This window comes from Lonchura striata, chromosome 24, assembly GCF_046129695.1.
Source record: "Lonchura striata isolate bLonStr1 chromosome 24, bLonStr1.mat, whole genome shotgun sequence".
Lineage (NCBI taxonomy): Eukaryota > Metazoa > Chordata > Aves > Passeriformes > Estrildidae > Lonchura > Lonchura striata.
In genome coordinates this window covers 6,539,890-6,565,056 of record NC_134626.1, presented here as the reverse complement: position 1 = coordinate 6,565,056, position 25,167 = coordinate 6,539,890, and the positions used below count along the sequence as shown (strand labels likewise).

At 58.8% G+C, this 25,167-nt stretch overlaps 3 protein-coding genes across 3 annotated transcripts in view; all 3 read left to right on the top strand.

Moving 5' to 3' along the window:
• FBXO42 (F-box protein 42) overlaps nucleotides 1-3,256 on the top strand; it is a 51,109-nt gene extending 47,853 nt beyond the window's left edge. The window contains exons 8-10 of the mRNA XM_021537918.2: nucleotides 178-234; nucleotides 726-842; nucleotides 974-3,256. Of these exons, the coding sequence (XP_021393593.2) occupies nucleotides 178-234; nucleotides 726-842; nucleotides 974-2,050 (1,251 nt within the window). The 3' untranslated portion in view covers nucleotides 2,051-3,256. The remainder of the gene's footprint in view (nucleotides 1-177; nucleotides 235-725; nucleotides 843-973) is intronic.
• Nucleotides 3,257-5,442: 2,186 nt separating this feature from the next.
• Nucleotides 5,443-8,426, top strand: CPLANE2 (ciliogenesis and planar polarity effector complex subunit 2). The gene is made up of 5 exons (XM_077788229.1): nucleotides 5,443-5,569; nucleotides 5,641-5,793; nucleotides 6,705-6,829; nucleotides 6,920-7,059; nucleotides 8,118-8,426. Exons 1-5 carry the CDS (start codon nucleotides 5,467-5,469, stop codon nucleotides 8,344-8,346), a joined length of 750 nt encoding a protein of 249 aa, XP_077644355.1. The 5' UTR covers nucleotides 5,443-5,466; the 3' UTR covers nucleotides 8,347-8,426.
• Nucleotides 8,427-10,441: 2,015 nt separating this feature from the next.
• Nucleotides 10,442-23,135, top strand: EPHA2 (EPH receptor A2). The gene is given in 18 exon segments (XM_031506678.2): nucleotides 10,442-10,588; nucleotides 10,591-10,681; nucleotides 13,469-13,536; nucleotides 14,036-14,699; nucleotides 15,940-16,095; nucleotides 16,182-16,514; nucleotides 16,628-16,752; nucleotides 17,060-17,219; nucleotides 17,362-17,461; nucleotides 17,574-17,629; nucleotides 17,711-17,836; nucleotides 17,919-18,101; nucleotides 18,683-18,744; nucleotides 18,841-19,050; nucleotides 19,636-19,785; nucleotides 20,010-20,203; nucleotides 21,270-21,425; nucleotides 23,030-23,135. Coding segments are annotated over 18 exon segments (3,015 nt in total). The 5' UTR covers nucleotides 10,442-10,513.
• The last annotated feature ends 2,032 nt before the right edge of the window (nucleotides 23,136-25,167 follow it).

Genomic DNA, 25,167 nt, shown 5'->3' with positions numbered 1-25,167 from the left:
GCCCTGCATCCCGCTCTGTCCCAGGCGAGGCAAAACCAGCTCCATCCCAGCTCCACTGCTCATCCCGGGGCACACGGAACCCAGCAACGCCCGTGCAGCGAGAACCTGCCTCTGTCTGCCCTTGGAGGCCAGGCCAAAAATCCTTCCCAGGCTGAAACTCTCTTCTGTCCCCTCCAGATCGTGATAGACAACGAGACCATTCTAATCCTGGGAGGCTGCGGGGGTCCCAATGCAGTGAGTACCTGAGGGAGCAGGGACATCACCATCCCCCTGGCACCTGGGGGCTGGATTTCGGATGGGGGGACTCTGCATGATGGTGGCATTTTATTCTTCAAATCTGGGCACCCACCTGGTAGATTTTCCAGAGAAGCTGTTTAGCTGTCGCTGGAGCTGCTTTAATTAACAAAAATCACCCCAGGATCTCTCTGAGCAGCTCCCTGGGTTCACTGAGGCTTGTCAGGATGAGCCCTGACTTTGTACTGGGATAGCAGATGGCAATGAAGGGATTTATCCATGGCCACAGTGGGGTGTAGTCACTCATGGGGGATCAGCTGCTGCTCTGGGTCAGCATCCTCTGTCTGCAGCAGCAAAGCACCGCTCCCACCATGGCCCTGCTGAGCTGAGCCCAGCATAAACTGGGCTAAATCTCATCCTGGGCTTCTAAAATTCAGCCTGGGCTCCTGAATGCCAGCCCGGACTCCTGAATGTGAGCCTTCCCTCCCCAGCTGTTCAAAGACGCCTGGCTGCTGCACATGCAGGCCAACCCCTGGACGTGGCAGCCGCTCAAGGTGGAGAACGAGGACCACGGAGCCCCGGAGCTGTGGTGCCATCCTGCCTGCAGGGTATGGACACAGCAGGGCCCCTGCTCCCTCACACACATCCCTCCCTCTTTATTCCCTGCCCCAAATGCTCCTTAACCACTTCTCCCCGGCACCAAGGCTCCTCCTGATGCCTGTTCCCTGCTCTCCCACAGGTGGGACAGTGTGTCGTGGTCTTCAGCCAAGCTCCCAGCGGCAGAGCCCCGCTGAGCCCCAGCCTCAACTCCCGCCCGTCTCCCATCAGCGCCACGCCGCCCGCCCTGGTGCCCGAGACGCGGGAATTCCGCTCCCAGTCTCCCGTCAGGAACACGGACGAGGCTCCCTGCGTCAACGGCCGCTGGGGCACCCTGCGGCCCCGCAGGCAGACGCCGTCGGGCTCGCGGGAGGGCAGCCTGTCCCCGGCCAGAGGGGACAGTTCCCCGGTGCTCAACGGCGGCACGGTGTCACCCGGAGCGGCGCCGGCCGGCGGGGCCTCCCTGGACAGCCCCGTGCAGGCCCTGTCCCCCAGCACCCCCTCGGCCGCCGAGGGATTCGACCTCAAGGTGGGGCCGGCCCTGGCGCCGCGCCGGGGCTCACTGCCGGAGCAGAGGGATCTGCGCCTGGCCTCCGTGGAGCTGGGCTGGGAGCAGAAGCCCACGTCCCTCCTGTGCCAGCTGGACGGCGCGGAGGGCAGGACAGCGGGCACGCGGAACCCCCCGGAGCACACCAACGGCATCCACACGCCGCCCCACGCCGCCCTGCCCGGGGCCGTGTCCCCCGGCGCGCTCCGCCGCAGCCTGGAGGCCGTCAAAGCCCTCTCCTCCAAAGCCGCCTCGGCCTCGGCCGCGCTGAGCCCTCCCCTGGCCTCGTCCCCGGGCTCCCCGGGCGCCGAGCCGGGCTCCGTGCGGCCGAGCGTCACCCAGGGCGAGGGGCACTCGCTGCCCCCCATCGCCCGGCGCCTCGGGCACCACCCGCCGCAGTCGCTGAACGTGGGCAAGCCGCTGTACCAGAGCATGAACTGCAAGCCCATGCAGATGTACGTGCTGGACATTAAGGACACCAAGGAGCAGGGACGAGTCAAGTGGAAAGTGTTCAACAGCAGCTCCGTGGTGGGGCCGCCCGAGACCAGTTTACACACGGTGGTGCAAGGCCGAGGGGAGCTGATCATATTCGGTGGCCTGATGGACAAGAAACAAAACGTCAAATATTACCCCAAAACAAATGCCTTGTACTTTGTGCGAGCAAAGAGATAATGCGGCCCCCGCCCGCCGCCCGTCCCTCCGTCCCTGCGGCTCTCCCTCCTCCTTCCCCAGCCCCTTCCCGACACGCAGGCGTTCAAACTGTGAATTAGGGAGCAGGAAACCAATAAAAGTCCAAGCAAACCCTCCAGCGCTGCCCTGGCAGTTCCCAGCAAGACCCCAGGCGAGCGAGTCGCATTTACAGGCGGGGAAGGATCCGAGGATTCGGGGTGAGCAGCCAGGGAATTCCGCCAGCCAGGATCCTCCTGGGTTCATTCTCCAAGTGTTTGCGAGTCTCGGTCTCTCTGAAAACTCCTCGTGGGTTGTGAGCAGAAGTGGTTTTATAGGAATAACCCAAATTGCAGCAGGCAGGAGGCTGTTAGCTTGATTAATTCCATGCTCAACTCCATCAGGAAAACAGCAATATCCCTCTGGGAATCTCCCAGTGCTGCCAACCTTTGCTCGACACAAACACGATGCCTTTTTTTTTTTGCCTCTCACCTGCCGCTCTCGTCCCTTGTCCTCCAGGCAGGACCAAAAGAAGGAGGAAAGGACATTTTTTTGTGTCAAAATGCCAAAAATCTTGATTGTTAGCATCCCTCCTCTCCCTGCCCTGCTGGATCAGGCTTCGGGGTCAGCCCTGATCCCCTCTGACCAGCAAAAGTACTCTGAAAATCCTGTTATTTCCCCAAAACTGCGATATTTGGCTGCCAATTCCCTTCTAGGCTTAAAAATTTCATTCATTCAACGGCCCAATCCCGTTCAAGGCCGAAGCAGCCCCTTGGAGCCCGGGAGCAGGGTGGGTTTTCCAGGGAAAAGGACAAGATACTGGTAAATGCGAGGGCAGCCTCGATGCAGTAACTTCACCTCATCTTTGCACGTGCCTCCTTCCGCAAAGATTAAATCCAAATCCGAAGGGATTGAACCTGTGCGTCCTTCTGGGACAACCCCCTCCATCCCTGTCCCCTCCACGGCGGGGAAATGGGGCGGATTCTGCCAGGTTTTGGTCAACCACCTCCAGCACCCTAAAAGCAGGGAGCCCTCCCCAAGCCGGCAGCGCCATGACGTGGTCCCTTCTTCCCTGAATTTTTGCTCTCCATTCCCACTGAGCTTTTTGCCGGTCGGAGCCTTAAATCCCATCCCAGCCGCGTGGGGACGGGGAGGGATTTGCTTCACCCGCGGCGTTTCCACCGCTGTAAATAAATCCCTCGTCGAATCCCACCCGTCCCGTTCATCCCGGAACGATTTGGTTTGTCCTAAGGGAAAGCAAAACGCAATTTTCTCCTCCCAAAAAACCCCCCGGACCTCAGGAGCACCTCGGGTGAGCTGTGGAATTTTCCTTCTCCACGCGTGGCCGCGGGGAAGGCGGTCGAGGCTTCGGCGTCGATCCCCACGTTCCCTTTTTGCATGTTTTTTGTCATCCGTCCCCAAAAAAAGAGTCAAAAGCCGGGGATGGATGGCGCCTCGATGTCCTCCTCCCTGCGGAGCATCCCTCCAGGGCCGCTCTCCCAGTTTACATCCTGCCCCGCTCTCGGGGTGATTCCCCGCCGGGACACGCACGTTCTGTGCCCTTCGGAGGGATTCAGCCCAAATTTGGGTCCCTGTCCCCGAATCCGGCGGGAGCTGCTGGTGCTGTGAGCGAGGTGTCCCCCCCTCCCCGCGACTCAGGTGTCCCCCCCGCCACTCCCGGGCCGAGCGCAGGAATGGGAAGCGATTCCGGCGATATTTAAAATCTTGTGTACACTTTTGGGGGGTTCATGGGGGTTCCCCCCCCCCCACCTTCCCGACGAATTTTTAGTGGTTTAACAAATAAAAAGGAAAAGAAATGGATGGTTGGTGCTTTTGGGGAGGGGTGGGGTGGGAGTGACCTGGAGAGGAAGTTCCTGCTGCACTGCCAACAAGTTTGGGGGTGAAAGGGGGGATTTGGGGTCTTTTGGGGTAAGAGAAGGGAAATACTTGTGCCAGGGGATGTTGGAGCAGTGGAGGGAGGCAAAGGGGGACACGGGGAACTGGGAACACTGAAGCCTCTTGGAGACAGAAATTGGGAATCCCAAAGCCTATTGGGGTTGGAAATTTGGGATCCCAAAGTCTATTGGGGTTGGAAACTGGGGATCCAAAAGACTATTGGAGCTGGGAATTCAGGGATCCCAAACCCTGTTTGGGATGGGGACCTCAAAACCTGCCAGGGCAGGGAACCCAGGTCCTACCTGTGCTGGAAATTGTGGATCCCAGGTCCTGCCAGGGACAGGGATCCAAAGGCTCTCAGCACTGGGGACACCAAACCCTGTTAGGGATGGAAATTGGGAATGAGGATCCCAAAGACTGCTGGAGGTGGTAACTGGGGATGCCAAAGCCTCCCAGTGCTGGGAATTGGGAACCTCAAAAACTCTTGGGGCTGGAAATTTGGCATAGAGGACCCAAAACCAGTTGGGGCTGAAAATTTGTGATTTGAGGGACTCCAAATCCTGCCAGTGCTGAGACCTGAGGATCCCACAGCCTGCTGGAATGGAAATTGGGGATGGGGCTGGAAATTTGGACTCCCAAGTTCTGCCAGTGTGGGAGATGCTGGAGCCCAAAGCATTCCAGTGTCGGTGATGAGGGATGAGTGAGGGCTCCGAAGCCTGGAAAAACTGGCCGTTGGGAACTGCAGATGCCGCCAGTGCTGGGAACTGGGGATGGAGACCCCCAGGCCATTCCCGTGTCAGTAATTTGGGATGGGGACCCCCCAAAACCCCAAAATCCGCAGAGCCGGGGCCACTCCACGTGCCCGCACACCCCAGCGCGCACGCGCAGCGGTGACTGGGCGTGGTCTCCTTGGACACGCCCCCTTTCGTGACGTCACGGCGAGGCGGAAGCGGCCTCAGGTGAGCGGCGGGGCCGCGTCTTAAAGGGCCCGCGCGGGAAAATTGGCGTGAGGGGCGAGGCGTGGGGAGCAGCCGCGGGGGGCTGGGTCCTCCCCCTTGGAAATGCTGTGGGGACACGGGGGCGGCACGGACCCCGCGGGGGTGGCGGGGACTGCGTGCGGGGCTGTGAGGGACCCTGAGGGGGGCAGGGACCCCAGCGGTGGGGGGCTGTGGTGGGGTCCTGGGGGGGCGCAGAGACCCCCGTGGTGGGGCCAGGAACCCGTGGGAGGGTGGTGGGACCCCCTGGAGGGTCCTCGGAGAGGCTTTGGGAGCCCAGAGAGGTGCTCAGACCCCATGGGAGGATGAGGGGGCTCCACAGAGCCCGTGGAGGGGGTGAGGCACCCACGGAGGGGTGTCGGTGGTTTTGGGGAGCCCGTGGGTGGATGCTGGGGTGCGGGGGGTGTTTTATGGACCCTAATGAGGATTTAGGCGCCCTGGGGAGGGTGGGAGTGGGTCAGAAGGGGACCCAGAGCCGCGGATGCCGTGACCCCGCGGGGGCAGGGGGGCTCCTGGCTGTGCCCCAGGCCCATGGCAGAGCAGGACCGGGCGCTGGAGCCGGGCTGGCTCCTGTCCCCCGCCGGCCGCCCCTACCTGGACTCCATCGTGCACAAGAACCAGCGGAGAATGTTCGGTGCGTGCCCCCCAGCCCGCGCCCCCCAGCCGGGGTCTCAGCCCCCCGAGTGACCCCGAGCCCCTCCCCAGGTCTGCTGGAGCGCCCGGCGCTGCCGCCCGCGCTGGCTGTGCCCACGGTCACCTACAAGCTCTTCCTGGCGGGCAGGAGCGGCGTCGGCAAGACAGCGCTGGTGGCCTGGCTGGGGGGGACCCCCGCGCCCCCCGCCCACCACGAGACCCTGGGTAAGGCCGGGGGGACCCGGGGGTGACAGTCCCTCTGTCCCCGCAGGCATCGAGGGTGACAGTCCTGCTGTCCCCGCAGGTATCGAGGCCACCCCGAGTCCCTGGGTACGGCCGGGGGGACCCGGGGGTGACAGTCCTGCTGTCCCCACAGGCAACCCAGGGCCACCACGAGTCCTTGGGTACTGCTGGGGGGATCCGGGAGTGACAGTCCCGGTGTCCCCGCAGGCATCGAGGCCACCACGAGCCCTTGGGTACGACCCAAGGGGGACCCAGGGGTGACAGTGCCTCTGTCCCCGCAGGCATCGAGGCCACTTCGGCCACCACGAAACCCTGGGTACGGCCCGAGGGGGACTCGGGGATAACCCGGGGTGACAGTCCTGCTGTCCCCGCAGGCATCGAGGCCACTTCGGCCACTGGGTACGGCCCGAGGGGGACTCGGGTGACCCGGGGGTGACAGTCCCGCTGTCCCCGCAGGCATTGAGGCCACCTCGACTCCCTGGCTACAGCCGGGGTGACCCAGGGGTGACAGTCCCCGTGTCCCCGCAGACATCGAGGCCACCACGAGTCCCTGGGTACAGCTGGGGTGACCCAGGGGTGACAGTCCCCGTGTCCCCGCAGACATCGAGGCCACCACGAGTCCCTGGGTACAGCCGGGGTGACCCAGGGGTGACAGTCCCGGTGTCCCCGCAGGCATTGAGGCCACCACAAGTCCCTGGGTACGACCCAAGGGGGACCTGGGGGTGACAGTCCCGGTGTCCCCACAGGCATTGAGGCCACCCTGAGTCCCTGGGTACGACCCAAGGGGGACCTGGGGGTGACAGTTCCGGTGTCCCCACAGGCATCGAGGCCACCCCAACTCCCTGTGTACAGCCGGGGGTGACCCGGGGGTGACAGTCCCGCTGTCCCCACAGGCATCGAGGCCACCACGCTGTTCTGGCCAGCCAAGCCCCGCGGCAGCGGCCGCCCGGTCCTGTTCCAGCTGCACCTCTGGGACTGCGGGGACGGAGCGCTGCGGAAGTTCGAGCACCTGCTGCCCGTGAGCGGGGGGCGCGTTTTGGGGTGGGGGACGAGTTTTGGGGCGGGGGACACCCCCAGGACCCCGCGGTGAAGGGTGTCCCCCGCCCAGGCCTGTAAGGAGGAGGCGGATGCCGCCCTGTTCCTGTTCTCCTTCACGGATCGTGCGTCCTTCGAGGAGCTGCCGGCGCTCATGGGCCGCGTGCTGGACCCCGGGGACCGCCACCTCGTCAGGGTGGTCGTGGGCACGAAGTATCCTTTTGGGGGGGGTCCCCAAAAGTCACCCCATGGCGAGGGAATTACACCCTCGGGGCTCTCAGAGCTTGGCATCACAGGCGTTAAGAACATGCACACCTCATTGCATTGATGTATTCCCAACCCCTGCTGATTTTATCAGGGTTTTGGGGTTTTTTAGATGTTCCTTGACCCCCCTCTCCATCCCAAAATGGCTTTGCACCCCCAGATTTCTCAACATTTGGTATCTCAGCAGGCTGAGAATGTGCACAAATCATTACACCTGGTGGTGTAATGATTTGCACATGGTGGGTTCACAGCTCCTGCTTATTTTTAGGGGGGTTTTGCTGCCCTAAAGGAAATTTTCAGGGTGTTGGTGTCTCCCTTGACCCTGTGTCCCCCACCCCAGTCAGGTTTGCACCCCCAGATTTCAAACCACTCAATACCTCGTTAGGCTGAGAATGTGAATACACGGATGAGTCCTCAACTCCCATTGATTTTTCTAGGGGGTTTGGGGGGATTTCTTTGGGTCACAACTCCCACTTATTTTCAGGGGGTTTTGGGGGGATTTTCTGGGTCTCACTTAACCCTGTGTCCCCCCTACAGTCAGGTTTGCACCCCCAGTTTTCAGACCACTCAATACCTCATTAGGCTGAGAATGTGAATACACGGATGAGTCCTCAACTCCCATTGATTTTTTTAGGGGGTTTGGGGGGATTTTCTGTATCTCCCTTGACCCTGTGTCCCCCCACAGTCAGGTTTGCACCCCCAACTTTCTCAGCAGGCCAAGAACGTGCAACACTTCATTGCACCAATGGATTCACCTTCCCCATTTCTCTCTAGGCATTTTTAAGGGGATTTTTTGGGGTGTTGGTGTCTCCTTGGACCCCGTGTCCCCCCCACGATCAGGTTTGCACCCCCAGATTCCCAACCACTCAGTCCCTGGGCAGGCAGAGAACGTTCCCACCCGGTTACACCATTGGCTTCGCAACTCCCCATGAATCCCGGGTGTTTTTGGGGGGATTTTCCAGGGCGTTGCTGTTTTCCCTTGACCCTGTGTCCCCTCCCCACCCCAGATTCGACCTGGTGGCACACGCGGCCGTGACGGAGGAGGACGTGCAGGCCTTCGAGGGGTCGCAGGGGCTGCGGGTGCTGCGGGCCGGGGGCAGCGCGGGGGCCGGCGGGGCGCGGGCGGGGCTGGCCCGGGTCGCCCCGGTCCTGGACGCTCTGGTCGAGCAGCTCTGGCGGCGCGACCAAGTGACCGCCGGCGTCACCCCGGGGGACACGGGGGACACCCCCACATGAACCCCCTTGTGTCGGGGGGCTGTGGGCGTGGGAGGGATAAAGGAGTTTTTTGGTTAAAATCACCGGTTTTCTATGGAAAAGATCCTGGGTGGCCCGACTTGTCCGATTTGGGGGTTTGGGGTCATGGGTACCAGGGATTTGGGGTAATGAAGATTTGGGAGTACCGGGGGATGTGGGGTGCAATGGGATTATCAGGAGGTGGGTGCTGCAGGATTTGGGGTGCTGCAGATCCTGGGGATTTGAATTTCAATGGGATCGTGGAATGGGGGTTCTGCAGGATTTGGGGTGCTGCAGATCCTGGGGGATTTGAATTTCAATGGGATCGTGGAATGGGGGTTCTGCAGGATTTGGGGTGCTGCAGATCCTGGGGGTTTGAATTTCAATGGGATAATGGAATGGGGGTGCTGCAGGATTTGGGGTGCTGCAGATCCTGGGGATTTGAATTTCAATGGGATCGTGGAATGGGGGTGCTGCAGGATTTGGGGTGCTGCAGATCTGGGGGGTTTGAATTTCAATGGGATCGTGGAATGGGGGTGCTGCAGGATTTGGGGTGCTGCAGATCCTGGGGATTTGAATTTCAATGGGATCGTGGAATGGGGGTTCTGCAGGATTTGGGGTGCTGCAGATCTGGGGGGTTTGAATTTCAATGGGATCGTGGAATGGGGGTGCTGCAGGATTTGGGGTGCTGCAGATCCTGGGGATTTGAATTTCAATGGGATCGTGGAATGGGGGTGCTGCAGGATTTGGGGTGCTGCAGATCCTGGGGCTTTGAATTTCAATGGGATCGTGGAATGGGGGTGCTGCAGGATTTGGGGTGCTGCAGATCTGGGGGGTTTGAATTTCAATGGGATCGTGGAATGGGGGTGCTGCAGGATTTGGGGTGCTGCAGATCTGGGGGGTTTGAATTTCAATGGGATCGTGGAATGGGGTGCTGCAGGTGCCAGGGGGTTTGTGTTTCAATGGGATCGTGGAATGGGGGTACTGCAGGATTTGGGGTGCTGCAGATCTGGGGGGTTTGAATTTCAATGGGATAATGGAATGGGGGTGCTGCAGGTGCCAGGGGGTTTGTGTTTCAATGGGATCATGGAATGGGGTGCTGGGCCTATTGGCAGATTTGGGGTGTTGTGGATCCTGGGGGTCTTGGACGCTGTGGGGTGTTGGGGGATGTGGCTGCAGAGGGATTATGGGAACTGCAGAATTTAGAGTGCTGTGGGATTGGAGTTGCTTTGGGGTCCTGGGAGATTTGTGGTGCTAGAGGTGAAGGGATTGGGGTGCTGTGGGATTTGGGGTGCCATGGGTGATGGGATTTATGGTGTTGTAGGATTTAGAGTGCTGTGGTGATGAGATTTGGGGTGCTGTGGGATTTGGGGTGCTGTGGATGATGGGATTTGGGGTCCTGTGAGATTTGGGGTGCTGTGGGTGATGGGATTTGGGCTGCTGTGGGATTTAGGGTACTGTGGGTGATGCAGGATTTGGGGTCCTGTGGGATTTGGGGCGCTGCGGGATTTAGAGTGCTGTGGTGATGAGATTTGGGGTGCTGTGGGATTTGAGGTAGTGTGGATGATGGGATTTGGGGTGCTGTGGGATTTGGGGTGCTGTGGGTGATGGGATTTGGGGTGCTGTGGGATTTGGGGTGCTGTGAGTGATGGGATTTGGGGTGCTGTGGGATTTGGGGTGCTGTGGGTGATGGGATTTGGGGTGCTGTGGGATTTGGGGTGCTGCGGGATCATGAGGACGGCGGTGCTGAGGATTTGGGGCCCGAGGGGGCCGGGCAGCCCCCCCCAAACCGGTCGCCCCCAAACCCCCCAGTACCGAACTGGTGGGTGGGGGGCGTGGCCAGTAGTAACCGCGTGGCCCCGCCCCCTGCGGCCATTGGCTGCCGCCCCCCGCCCTTCCCACGCCGATTCATGAATGAAAGGGGAGGGGGCGGGAGAGGGGGGCTCGTTCACCCCTTCGTGGCCGGGCCCGGGGGGTCCCCGCGGGGCTTCGGGACCCCCGACCCCCCTCCAGGCCCGTTCCCCACCTTGAGCGGGCTCCCACCCCCCCGTCCCCTCCACCCGGCCGCGTCCCACCCTGCCGCTCGCGCCCTCCCAGTTCCGTACTGGTGCGTACTGGGAGCGGCTCCTGCGCCTTTAAGAGCGGGCGTGGCCGGTGACGTCAGCGGGGCATGAATGAACAGGAGCGGGCGCGCGCCCCACACCCCCCGCAGTCCCCGCGGGGCCGCCGCTCGTGGGGCGCGCCCGGGACCCCCAAAACCGCCCCGCCATGGCGGACAGCCCCCCGGCCCTCACCCTCCTCCTCCTCACCGCCCTCAGCCCCCTGGCCGCCGAGGAAGGTGAGTCCCCACTTTTTATTTTATTTTTTTTTAGGGGGGGGCAGCACCCCGAAACTCCTTTATTGCGGGCACCCCCAAGGGTGGGGTGGTTTTGGGGTGAATTCGGGCGGTTTGGGGGGAGCTGAGGAGTCCGGGAGCGCTCTGAGGGTAAAGGGTGATGTGGGTTCCCCCTTCCCCCACAGTAGTTTGGGGTGCGGTGGGGAAGCCGCAGGTGCCGGAGCGCGTTTGGGGTGGGGGGGGAAGGTTAAAATTAGGGGAAAAGTTGAAATGAGGGCGGAGAAGTTTAAATTAAGAGGGGGAAAGTTAAATTAAGGGGAGAAAGTTAAAGGGGGGAAGTTAAAAAGTTGTGTGGCGGGGTAAAAATACGGGGGGCTAGCTAAAATGGGGGGACGACTAGAACAGAGGAGAAAGAAATTTAAATGAGGAGGAAAAAAGTTAAAATGAGAGGAAACTCAAGAGTTTGGGGCAACTTTTTCCATGCCGAGCGTCCAACCGATGCATCATGGCCAGGTCCTGCCAGGAGCCCCCAAAAGAGGCTGGCAGAGAGGTGAAGGTTGGGAGGATTAAAAAATAAACCCCAAAAAAAGGGAAAATCACCTTAAAATGGAGCGTTTCCCTTGGGTGGTGCAGGGTCGGGTAGGATCCGGCCAGAGAGCTGGAAAACAATGTCAGGAAAATCCCAAAAAATTGCTGGGAACAAACAAGCAGCGTCTCGGCCTCCACCTCGCAACCCTTCCTCCAGTGATTTTGGGGCTTAGTTTGGGAGGGTTGGGCAAAAGAAAAGGGGGAAATTCACTTTTTCGTGTATACCTGGAATTGTTTTAGAATTGAGTTTCTGTAAATTCTGACGGCTTTAATCCGTCACTTTTCAAGGGTAAAGTGGAAGAATCCATCCCTAAATGCAAATAAATCAGAGGCTGGGATGGAAAAGACTGCCTGAAAACTAAAAACGGGGTAAAAAACCCTAAAAGGAAGATTTTTGGAAGTGCGGGGGGGACAGCAGAGGGGGTGACCCTGTGGCAGCCGTGGGATTTGGGGCGTGTTCCCAAAGTGCTGTTTCCCAGGAGGGAATGTTGGGATTTGAGGTTTTAAAAGTGCGTGGGGGGAAAGGGAAAGTGGTGGGAGAGTGGCGGGATTTGGGGATTTCGGGGGGATTGGTTCCCCTCGGTGAGATCCAGTGGGATTTGGGGTGAGCTGAGGTGGGGAGGCGATTAAAGAGGAGGGAATGGAGTGAGATTGGGACTGGGATGGGATCAATTTTGGGATGATGGTTGGGGTGCAGATTGAGATTAAAGAGGAGATGAGGATGGAGAGGGGATAGGATTCATTTTGGGATTGGGATTCTCGTTAAGGTTGAGATGGGGATGAGACTGGGATGGGGACAGGAACGGGGATGGGATTGGGGGGGGGTTCACTTTGGGAATGGGATTCGGATTCAGATTCAGACAAAGATTGGGATCGGGATGGGGTTAGGGTAGGGGACAGGGACAAGATGCAGCAGGAATGGGATTGGGATTTGGGACGGGGGTGCCGCTCCGGAGCGCGGCGGTGACGCGGGGGGTGGTGACAGGGTTGGTGGCCACATCACGGTGGCACCGGAGATGGGGGCGGCCGTGGCCGGGTGACGAAGGCGACGGAGAATTTGATGATGATGATGACGGTGGTGGCGGTGGGTACAGGTGACTCCCGGGACGGGGCTGCGGCCCCGGCGCTGTCCCGGGAGCTCCCGCGGCTGCTGCGCCCCGGGACTGTCCCCAGAGCCACCCCCGGGGGCACCGGCAGGGAACCCCCGCCCGCTCCGGCTCTGGCTCCGGCAGCTTTCCGCTCTCCGGAGGCTCGCGGGGGGGATTTCCAGCCTCAGGAAAACCGGGATATCCGCCCCGGCATCCTTCCTGACCCCTGGCACGGCGCGGGGGGGACGCTGCAGCCACCCGCGTCCCCCCCGGGCAGGTTTTGGGGTTCCCCCCGGGCAGGTTTTGGGGTTCCCCCAGGCAGGTTTTGGGGTTCCCCCAGGCAGGTTTTGGGGTCCCTCCCGGGACACGCCACGAGCCCGTCCGTGCTCAGCCGTGCGGAGCCGGGGGGGCCCATCCCTCCCGACATCGCCCCGTCCCGCCGGACCCATCTCGCCGCTGATCCCGGGCGTCCGGGCACATTCCTGGGGGGTGATTCACCGGGGGGCCCCGCTCCCTCCCCGGCCTCCTCTTCCTCCTCTTCCTCTCCCGGCGCTGGATCCGGCCGCCGCCCTCGGCGTGCCAGGGCAGGTCCCGCCGGGCCCCGCGGCTTCCCCGCCTCTGCGGGCGGCCCCGGGGCTCCGTCCGGCGGAATCTGCCCGCAACGGGGGATCCGTGGGCCCAGGGGGACTGGGACTGTTTGGAGGTCCTGGAGACGTCTGTGGGAATGGGGTGGGTCCGTGGGTGCTGGGGGTATCCAGGAGTCTTGAGGACATCCATGGAATCTCCTGGCATCTGTGGGTTCCAGGGATATTTAAGTGCCCAGGACATCCAGGGGTCCTGGTGGGATATCTGGGCATGGACACACAGGTCCCAGGGGTATCCCTGGGTCCCGATGGCATCTGTGGGTCCCGGGGATATCTGTGGGTGCCCATGACATTCATGAATTTTAAGGACATCTGTGGGTCCCAGGAGTGTTTGGACATCCTGGGGACTTCCATGGGGTTGTCTGTGGGTCCTGGGGGACAGACATCCAAGGGCCAGAGGGGTGTATGGGTGGCACCTGCAGGTCCTGGTGGCATCTGCTGACATCCCTGTTCTCTCTCCTCTCCCACAGTGGTGCTGCTGGACTTCGCCAAGGCGCACGGGGAGCTGGGCTGGCTCACCCATCCCTACGGAAAAGGGGTGAGCACCCATGGATCCAGGATGGGGAATGGGGACCTCTCCATGGGGAACGGGGACAGCCATGTGAGAGCTCCATGGGGATGGGGACAAGGACATCTTTGGGGACCTTCTCAGGAATGGGGATGGAGAATGGGAACATCCATGGGGATAGAGACATCCATGGGGATGTGCCTGGAGGTGCCCATGGGAATGGGTACAGGAGCAACCACAGGGAGGGACCTCCACAGGAACATCCCACAGTCATGAGGATCTCTATGGGCATGGGGACAGGGATACCATGAGGATGGAGACCTCCACTGGAATCAGGTTGGAGCCCTCCATGAGACCAGGAACACCCATGGGGATGGATGTGGGGACATCCTTGGGGTTGGAGACCTCTGGGATGTGTCTGGGGACCTCCATGGGGATGGGGACAGGGGGAGCAAGATGAGGACGAGTCCATCCCTGGGGACAGTGCCTCAGTTCCCCCCCATAGCCCCGTTTCTGTCTCTGGGGACAGTGGGACCAGCTGCAAAACGTCCTCAACGACTCCCTGATCTACATGTACTCCGTGTGCAACGTCATGGAGGGCGAGCAGGACAACTGGCTCCGCACCAACTGGATCTACCGCGGCGTGGCCCAGCGCATCTTCATCGAGCTGCAGTTCACCGTGCGCGACTGCAACAGCTTCCCCATGGCCGGCGGCGGCTCCTGCAAGGAGACCTTCAACCTCTACTACGCCGAGTCCGACGTGGATTACGGCACCAACTTCCAGAAGCGGCAGTTCAGGAAGATCGACACCATCGCTCCGGACGAGATCACCGTGCAGGAGGATTTCGCCACCCGCAACGTGAAGCTCAACGTGGAGGTGCGGTCGGTGGGGCCGCTGCGCAGGAAAGGTTTCTACCTGGCCTTCCAGGACCTGGGCGCCTGCGTGGCGCTGCTCTCCGTGCGCGTCTACTACAAGCGGTGCCCGGCCGTGGTGCGGGGCATGGCGCGGTTCCCCGAGACCGTGGCCGGCGCCGACTCGCAGACCTTGGCCGAGGTGCGGGGCTCGTGCGTGGACGAGGCGGTGGCCGAGCAGGCGCCGGCCCTGCACTGCAACGCCGACGGCGAGTGGCTCGTGCCCATCGGGGAGTGCCGGTGCCGGGCCGGCTTCCAGAGCCTGGGAGACACCTGCCAAGGTATGGACTGGGCTGGCTGAGGATGGGCCATGGTGCGTGCCCTGGGAGGGGTGGGAGGGAAGAGGATTGACCCCAAAATTCCTAATTGTCGGAATCTGTGGTACTGATGATTCCGAGATTGTCCTTCTGCCCCGCTGCCAAAGCAGAAGCCATCATTGGTCTGTGCTGGTTTCCAGGTTGTTTATTCTGTTTATCTCTCACATGTTCTGCTGCCCTGCCCAGCTCTGTCCTGCAGGGCAGCGTGTGGGGCTCTGCCCTCAGTGGGATGTGACAAACATTCAATACCAGAAACTCCCTGGGCTGCATTTACAAGAACGTGCCAATATCTGTCACCTACGTTGGACAGTGTGTCCCCAGCCTGAACCAACAGAAAAATGCCAACACCACAGTGAAACATGGAGGGCATGAAGAAGGAGAAAAAGGACAAGGCACACCCAATTTCCTCCATCTTGTCCCCTTTGGACCCCTCATCTAGAATCCTAAAATTTTACTTTTGCACCTGTGCCACACTTAATTATTATTACTTCTATCAAACCCTCAGAGCTGGTAATTCATCCTGTAAGGTTGAAAACTCTTTTCCATGGACAGAGATCACAGACAGTGTCTCTGGGGGCTCTGTCCAGGGGGGGTCCTGACCCCTGCCAGGGTCCCAGACCTGCCAGGGCAGCCAGAGGGAAGCCCTGGATCTCCACACCTAATAATGGATCCTCAGCCTTGAGTGGAGTGTGGAAGGGTTCAGCTGGGAGAAGGGTGGGGCAGTGACTGCAAAAATTAGGTGAAATGCTCTAAAAATTCTCAATTTGGAGTTGGAGAAATGAGGTTTTGGCTCCAAAATTCCCGGCCCTGGATCCTCATCTTTCAACATCACCAGTGTTGTAAGAACTCAGACAGGTGAAGGGTGGGCTGGGGGGATCCCAATAAAGTAGCAGCTGCAAAATAAGATTAAATACCCTAAAATTCCCCATTTGAGCTGGAGAAATGAGATGTTGGACCCAAAATTCCCTATCCTGGGTCATTCCCCTGCACATCACTCACGCAGTGAGTGCAACAGGGCTCAGCCAGGACGGGGGTGGTTTTCGGGGGGCTCCCCAATAATAAAGAAGCAGGAAAATGAGGCGAACCCCCTGAACTCCTCTCTGGTGCTTGGCGGTGCTTCCCCGCCACCTGCCAGGTGCTGATCCCGCGGATGGTGAGCAGGATTTGTGATCTCACCGGTGTCACTCTGTGTGTCCCCACCCAGCTTGTCCGCCTGGCACCTTCAAGGCTGCGGTGTCCTCGGGGGGCTGCCAGCCCTGTCCCCCCCACACCCTTCCCGCCCCGGCCGCCGCCGCCGCCTGCCCGTGCGAGGATGGATTTTTCCGGGCTCCCGAGGACCCCCCGGAGCATCCCTGCACCCGTAAGTCACCTCCGGAAGGCGGACACCATAGTGTCACCTTGCTGAGGTGACAGCACCACCCTGACGCCACCCTGTGTCCCCCACAGGTCCCCCCTCGCCCCCCCAGGCTGTCACAGCCGTGGGGTTGGGGGCTTCGGTGCAGCTGCGCTGGGCCCCCCCCGCCGACCCCGGTGGCCGCGAGGACGTCACCTACAGCGTCACCTGCGAGCAGTGCTGGCCCGAGAGCGGCGAGTGCCGGCCCTGCGACGGGGGGGTCCGGTTCTCACAGCCCCCCCGGGGGCTCACGGGGACAGAGGTCACTGTCACCGACCTGGAGCCGCACGTCAACTACACCTTCACCGTGGAGGCCCGCAACGGGGTGTCCTCCTCCAGCCACCAGCGCAGTGTGGCCAGCACCACCATCAGCGTCAACCAGACCGGTGAGGGGACACCGGCTGCTCCCACACCTTCCCTCCGTGGTGGGGACACGTCTGTGGTGTTCCCATCCCCCGTGGGAACACCTCAGTGATGTCCCTTTGTGTCCCCATGGCAGAGCCCCCACGGGTGACATCGGTGAGCCTGGATGGACGGACAGCCACCAGCCTGGTCCTGTCGTGGACGGTGCCACTGCGGCAGCAGAGTCGGGTCTGGAAGTACGAGGTCACTTACAGCAAGAAGGTGACACGGCCTGACACCCTCAAACCCACCCCTCCATTCCTGTCACCTCCATCCTTGCCCCCAGCTGTGTCACCTCTGTCAATGGAATGTCCATCCACATCATCTGTCCATCCACACCACCTCCATCCTTGTCCCCATCCCTGTCACCTCCCCATCCACGTCACCTCCCCATCCCTGTCACCTCCCCATCCACGTCACCTCTATCCCTACCCTGTCCTGTCACATCCCTCACATCACCTCCATCTTTGCCCCACCCGTGCCACCGCTCCCTGCGTGTCACCCTAACGTCACCCTGCCGTGTCCCCAGGTGGATGAGAACAGCTACTCGGTGCTGCGCTGCGAGGGCACCTCTGTCACCCTGCCCAAACTGTCCCCGGGCACCGCCTACGTGGTTCGGGTCCAGGCCCTCACCACCGACGGCCACGGGGCCTTCAGCCCCCAGCACGAGTTTGAGACCCTGCCCGAGGGTGAGGAGGGGCCGGGGGTGTCGGGAGTGCAGGGTGGGGGCTCCAGGAGGTGTTGGGAGCAAGTTTTGGGTGCTCCAGGGGGTGTCAGGAGTGCAGGGTGGGGGTCCAGGGGGTGCAGCACTCACCTGGACGGTCCCCACAGGTTCCGAGGCCGTGGCATCAACCACCGTCATTGCTGGCAGCATCGCTGGCGTCGTCTTCGTTGTCGTCCTCTTGGTCATTCTCCTCTACGTCCTCCGGCGGTAAGGGGACAAACACCCCGAGACCCCCCCTAAAAAATCTAAAATGTCGTTGTCCCACCACCGAATATGGGTGAGGGATGATCTTTTGGGACAAAATGCTCCTTTTCTGCAGGAGGAGGAGGTCACGGCCACGCCAATCTGCTGAGGACGTCTACTTCTCCAAGTCAGGTGAACCATGGGACAGTGGGGACAACAGGGATGGGCAGGGGGGGGTGACAGGGGTGCTGACCCCCTCCTTGACGCCCCCAGACCAGCTGAAGCCCCTCAAGACCTACGTTGACCCCCACACTTACGAAGACCCCAACCAAGCCATGCTCAAGTTCACCACCGAGATCCCTCCATCCTTCATCACCCGCCAGAAAGTCATCGGTGCCGGTGCGTGGCTTTGTCCCCCCAGAGACACCCCAAAATCGTGGTGGGACAGGGGGGCTAAGGGTACCCACGTTTTTCGGGGCAGGTGAATTTGGGGAGGTGTACAAGGGCACCCTGAAGCGCGGCCGGAAGGAGGTGCCGGTGGCCATCAAGACGTTGAAGGTGGGGTACACGGAGAAGCAGCGCGTGGACTTCCTGAGCGAGGCCACCATCATGGGACAGTTCTGCCACCACAACATCATCCGCCTCGAGGGCGTCGTCTCCAAGTGTGAGTGGCCTCTATGTCCTGTCCCCCCCAAAAAAAAAAACCACCCCAATTTCCCAGCAAAACACCCCAAAAAAAGCGATAAAAAACCAGGGTGTTTTTATACAACAACGCAAAGGGGAATTTGGGGGACTTGGGTCTTTTTGGGGGATGACTTTGGGGATTTTTTTGGGAATTCAGGTTCATTTGGAAGGTTTTACAGGGAGTTTAGGGGATTTTTGGAGGAGTTGGGGGATTTATTTTGGGGTTTTGGCTGTTGTGGTTTATTGGAGTCTGTAAGGGGGTGGAAACTTTTTTGTTTAATGTTTAATGGGTGTTTTTTGGGGGAGTCGGGGGTCTGGGGTTTTTGGGGAAATTGGGACGGTTTGGCTTTTTGGGGGTGGTTGGGGTTTTTTGCAATTTTTGCAGGGTTTGGGTTGTTTTGGGGTGTTGGGTTTTTTTGAGGGGCATTGGGCATTTGGGGATTTAAGAATTTTGGGAGGGCTTGTGGGAGGTTTAGGGATTTTAGGGAAGGTCACTTTTTGGGGGATTGGAGGGATATTTTTTGGTGTTTTTACCTATTTTGGGGGCTTTCTTTTGTACAGACAAGCCCTTCATGATCATCACGGAGTACATGGAGAACGGGGCGCTGGATAAATTCCTGAGGGTAGGTGACACATGGTGGGAACGACCACAGGGTGGTGGAACCTCCAACACCCACCAGAGGAGGTGAGACAACAGGTGGATTCTCCCCTTTTCCCAGGAAAAAGAGGGCGAATTTGGCATCATCCAGCTGGTGGGGATGTTGAGGGGCATTGCTGCCGGCATGAAGTACTTGGCCAACATGAATTACGTCCATCGCGACCTGGCTGCCAGGAACATCCTGGTGAACAGCAACCTGGTGTGCAAAGTGTCCGATTTCGGGCTCTCAAGGGTGCTGGAAGATGACCCTGAAGCCACCTACACCACCAGCGTGAGTGTCACTGCGGCGGGGCGGTGGCCAGGGAAGGGTGGCTGGTTGGCCATGGAAGGTTGGTGGCTGGCCACGGTGAGGGCATGGTTGGTCTTGTTGGGGTGGTTGTCCAAGGTGGGCGATTGTCCCTCATGGTGGCCATGTTGGGGTGGTTAAACGGGGTGGGTGGTTGTCCGTCATGGTGGCCACATTGGAGTGGTTGAACAATGTGGGTGTTTGTCCATTGTGGTGGCCATGTTGGGTTGGTTGAACAATGTGGTGGGTGTTTGTCCATCATGGTGGCCACATTGGAGTGGTTGAACAATGTGGATGATGTTCATCGCAGTGGCCATGTTGGGTTGGTTGAACAATGTGGGTGATTGTCCCTCGTAGGGGTCATGTTGGGGTGGTTGAACGGGGTGGGTGGTTGTCCGTCACGGTGGCCATGTTGGGATGGTTGAACAATTTGGGTGATGTTCATCACAGTGGCCATGTTGGCGTGGTTGAACAATGTGGATGATGTCCATCACGGTGGCCATGTTGGGTTGGTTGGACAAAGTGAGGTGGATTTTTGGGGATGCAGGGTTGACCCCGATGTCGCTGTAGGGCGGGAAGATCCCGATCCGTTGGACGGCACCCGAAGCCATCTCCTACCGCAAGTTCACCTCTGCCAGCGACGTCTGGAGCTACGGCATCGTCATGTGGGAGGTGATGTCCTACGGCGAGCGGCCCTACTGGGAGCTCTCCAACCACGAGGTGAGCGCCCACCCTCCACCATCACCAGTGTTTTGGGAGACATTCCAGGTGGGACAAAGCTGGGATCAACCTGGGACGGTGGAAGGTGTCCCTGCCGAGGGCAGGGGCTGCAATGAGATGAGCTTTAAAATCCTTTAACCCAAACCATTCTGGGATTCTGTGAATGAACGCATTTTCTGCGGGGCCATCCCTGACCCTTCTCCTCCTCCTCCTCCTTCTCACAGGTGATGAAGGCCATCAACGAGGGCTTCCGCCTCCCGGCGCCGCTGGACTGCCCCTCGGCCATCTACCAGCTGATGATGCAGTGCTGGCAGCAGGAGCGCTGCCGGCGCCCCAAATTCGCCGACATCGTCAGCATCCTCGACAAACTCATCCGCGCCCCCGACTCCCTCAAGGCTCTGGCAGATTTCGACCCTCGGTGAGTGCAGGGAGCACCAGGATGAGGTGGGGGCAAGAAGAGGGAAGGGGCAGTTGCCCAGAGCAGCTGTGGCTGTCCCTGGATCCCTGGAGGTCCCCAAGGCCAGGCTGGACAGGGCTTGGAACAACCTGGGACAGTGGAAAGTTCCCTGCCCATGGCACGGGTGGAATGGGATGAGCTTTAAGGTCCCTTCCAACCAAACCAGCCTGGCATTCTCTGATTCTTGCACATCTTTGCATCTTCTGTCATTTCTTCATCATTTTGTTTTCATCTTTGCATCTTGCACATCATTTTTTGCACTCTCGTGTTGGGTTTTGCATCTCTGCACTCCCACGTTGTTTCTGGCATCTCTATTTCTGCATCATTTTTTGCTGTTTCCTCATTTTCACGTTTCCGCTTTTTGCAGCGTTTCGTTTTCTGCATCATAATTTCATCATCTCATTTTTGCATTTATTTTTTTGGCATCTTCCCATTTCTGCACTGTTTTTCCATCCTTCCATTTTCCCATAATTTTTTGCATCCTTCCATTTCTGCATCATTGTTTTAACCTTCCACTTTCACATCATTTTTTGCATCATTTCATTTCTGTGCTATTTTTGCATCCTTTTGGTTTTCTGCATTTTTTTTTTCACCTTTCCATCTCCTCAGAATTTTTCATCTTTCTGTTTTCATGTTATTTTTTGCATCTTTTCAACCCTGTGTTATTTTTCCACCCTTCCATTTCCACATCTCTATTTGCCACCCTTTCATTACTGCACCATTTTTGCACCTTTCCATTCCTGCATCATTTTTTGCATTGTTTCATTTCCGCAATATTTCAGTGTCCTCGCTTTTCTGCATCGTTTTCTGCAAACTCCCATTTTCACCGTTTTTGCACCTTCCGTTTTCGCATCATTTTTTCACACCCCTCCATTCCTGCATCATTTTTTTTTGCATTGTTTCCTCCCTGCATCATTTTTACGCCTTTCTGGTTTTTTTTACTCCCATCGCTTTTCCAGCCTTGCGTTTCTGCACCACTTTTTTTGCATCTTTCTATGTTTACATCGTTTTTCTGCCCGTCTCCCAGGGTGTCCATCCGGCTGCCCAGCACCAGCGGCTCCGAGGGCGTCCCGTTCCGCTCGGTCCCGGAGTGGCTGGAGTCCATCCGCATGCCCCAGTACACCGAGACCTTCATGGCCTCGGGCTACAGCACCATCGAGAAGGTCCTGCAGATGACCAGCGAGTGAGTCCCTGTCCCCACACTGCTCCCCTGCTGTCCCTAGGATGTGTCCCCACACTGCCCCCATACCCTCCCCTCCACCTCCCAGAGGACAGGGGTGTGCTGGGAACGGAAACCACTTCCGTGGCCTTGGGATAAAATTAGATGTTCCTTGGCTGGAGAGGCCGGGATGAGTTGTATCCGTCCATCTGTCCCTTGGGATGAGCTCTGTCCATCCATTCCTTGGGATGAGCCATGTCAGTCCGTCCATCCCCTGGGATGAGCTGTGTCCATCCATCCATCCCACCCTCAGGATGAGTTATGTCCGTCCATCCATCCATTCCTTGGGATGAGCCGTGTCTATCCATCCATCCCTCGGGATGAGCCATGTCCATCCATCCCTCAGGATGAGCTGTGTCCATCCATCCATCCTACCCTCAGGATGAGTTATGTCCGTCCATCCATCCATCCTTTGGGACGAGCTATGTCTATCCATCCATCCCTCGGGATGAGCTACGTCCATCTATCCCTCAGGATGAGCAGTGTCCATCCATCCATCCCTCGGGATGAGCTACGTCCATCCATCCGTCCGTCCATCCATCCCTCGGGATGAGCTACATCCATCCATCCGTCCGTCCATCCATCCCTCGGGATGAGCTGTGTCCACCCCCCATCCATCCCCACCCCAGGACGCTGCTCCTGAGTCCCCCCAAGCCCGGGGTGTGGCCGTGGCTGCCTCCAGCCCCCTCAGCCCCATTCCCCCACTCCTGACCCGTGTTCCCATGTTCCCATTTCCCACTCCAGCCTCTCCCAGCCCCATTCCCCCACTCCTGACCCCATATTCCCATATTCCCATGTTCCCATTTCCCACTCCAGCCTCTCCCAGCCCCATTCCCCCACTCCTGACCCCATATTCCCATATTCCCATGTTCCCATTTCCCACTCCAGCCTCTCCCAGCCCCATTCCCCCACTCCTGACCCCATGTTCCCGTGTTCCCATTTCCAGCTCCAGCTTCTCCCAGCCCCATTCCTCCACTCGTGACCCTGTGTTCCCGTTTCCCACTCCAACCTCTCCCAGCCCTATTCCCCCACTCCTGACCCCATATTCCCATGTTCCCATATTCCCATGTTCCTGTTTCCCACTCCAGCCTCTCCCAGCCCCATTCCTCCCTCCTGATCCCATATTCTCGTGTTCCCTTTCCCACTCCAGCCCCCCTCAGCCACATTCCCCCTCCTGACCCCGTGTTCCCGTGTTCCCATTCCCGCTCCTGACCCCGTGTTCCCATTCCCGCTCCTGACCCCGTGTTCCCGTGTTCCCATTTCCCCCTCCTGACCCCATATTCCCGTGTTCCCATTCCCCCTCCTGACCCCGTGTTCCCATGTTCCCATGTTCCCATTTCCCCCTCCTGATCCCGTGTTCCCATTTCCCCCTCCTGACCCCATGTTCCCGTGTTCCCGTTCCCCCTCCTGACCCCGTGTTCCCGTGTTCCCATTCCCGCTCCTGACCCCGTGTTCCCGTGTTCCCATTTCCCCCTCCTGACCCCATGTTCCCGTGTTCCCATTCCCCCTCCTGACCCCATGTTCCCGTGTTCCCATTCCCGCTCCTGACCCCGTGTTCCCGTTCCCAGGGACATCAGGCGGATCGGGGTGCGGCTGCCGGGCCACCAGAAGCGCATCGCCTACAGCCTGCTGGGGCTGCAGGAGCTGGCGGGGGCTGGGGGGGCCCCGGGCTGACCCCAAACCCCCCAACACCCCCTGAACCCCCCTCCTCCTCCCCGAGGGGTTTATTTATTATTTCTGTAATTATTAAGGGTTTTTTTTATACTGTTATTGATACTGTCCCCACGCCTGGGGATGAAACGGGTGCTGCCCCTTCCCTCCCCTCTACAAAAATTGAATTTCAAGCTTGTTTGGAATGGGGAAGGGATTTTTCTTCTTATTTATCCCCTACATTTCAAGAGAAAAAGGGCTCAGTCCCAAAACTGATTTATTTTTGCTTTTTTCCTCCCTATTTATTCCTCTCCCACCGGGTTTTTGGGTGGTTTTTTTTTTCCCTTCAATGCTGATCTGCCAGTGTTGCCTTGTATTTTTTAACCTAATTTATTCTATTTTTGTATATTTATTGCGAGGAATTAAATGTCGCGTCAGGTTTGGGACAGGAAAAAAGGGGGAAATAGCTGGATGCTTTTCCTCCCTTTTTTTTCCATGGATCTATGGGGGATTTGTGGAGTTTTGAATAAAAAAATGTGCTTTTTGGTTTTCTAGAATATTGTGTTTTCCCACTGGTTCACAGAGATTGATGGAATCTGGGGGCAAAGATGGGGACTTCCCCTGGATTTTAGGGGTTTTAAGGGCATTTAAAGGATTACAAGAGGGTTTAAAAGGGTTTTTTAAAGGCGTTTTAAGTATTTTTAAAGGTTTTGGGGGGCATTAAGGGAATGTTAAGAAGGTTTAAAGTTTTGGGGGTTTTTAGGCATTTTAAAGTTTTTTAAGGAGTTACCTGTTTGTAAGGGGGGTTAGGGGCTTTAAAGGGATTTGAAGTTATTTTTTAAGGAGGCTTAATATTTTTTAAGGGTTTTATTGAGGGATTTTTAGGTGGGGTTAAGGGGATTTTAAAAGTGAGGGGGTTTAGGGGTTTTAATGGGGATTTAAACGAGTTAAAGAGGATTTTTAAGGGGGTTTAAATGAGTTTAAAAGTGTTTTTTAAGGATTTTACAGTTTTTGAGGGGGTTATCAAGGATTTTAAGGGGTTTCACACGGCTCTGGCAGCATTTCCCATCCGGGGCCCCTTTCCCTGGCAATTCCAGGAGGAATTTGGCTTTTTCATCCCAATTCCAGGAGGAATTTGGCTTTTTCCATCCCCCGCCGCAGCCCGAAGCCAAAGCCCGGCCACGCCGGCTGCCCGGAGCCTGCAAATGACTGGGTAGGAAAACGCCGGAAAAAAAGGGGTTTTGCTTTTTTATTTCTGCCCCAAACCATAAGAAGGGCCGGGTGGGAGGTGAGGGCGGCCCGGCAAGCCGCGGGTTTGGGGGATTTTCACCCCGTTTTGGGGTTGTTTTGCCCTGCGGGTGCCGGCCTCGATCGCGGCTCAAAGCCCAGCGGGACCCGGCGGGGGACAGCCCGGGCTGGGGAAACTGAGGCACGGCGACAGCGGGGGTTTTTGGGGTGACGGGCAGGGCTGGGGGTGCTGCCCGCTGCTCACCCATCCCCACCGCGCTCGGGGGGCTGCGGACCCTCCCCTGCTGCCCCCGCTGCTCCCATGGGTGCTGCAGCCCAGCCCCGCTCCCAGCCCAGCTCCTGCCCCTTTTTTGGGGTGTCTCCCTGGCGCTGACCCCACTTCACCCGTCCTGCGCCGGGCCCGGGCATGCCCGCCCTGCCCAACCTGCCCCGCCGCACCTAATTAACCCCCCAGGCTTAATTAAGGCTTGGTTAGCGCCCGGCGCGCCGCCCAAACCTGCTGCGCCCCAGTCTGGGGGAGCAAAGGGCCGGGGGGACTCAGCCCCCCACTCCCCCCGGATTTCAGGGTCACTAAACACCCACCCCCGATTAATTGCAGTAATTAACATGAGGATAATTATGTGCTGATAATTTTAGCAGGAGGGGCACAGGGGGGTGTCGCAGAGACTGGGGCACTTCACTGCATGTCCTGGGCAGTTTTGGGGTGATTTGGGCGGTTTTAAGCGTTGCTGTTGGGTTTGGGAGGGGGTGAGCGCCCCCCAAAAGAAATCGGGGGGGCTGGAGAAAGAGGAGGGGGGGAGGAAGCACC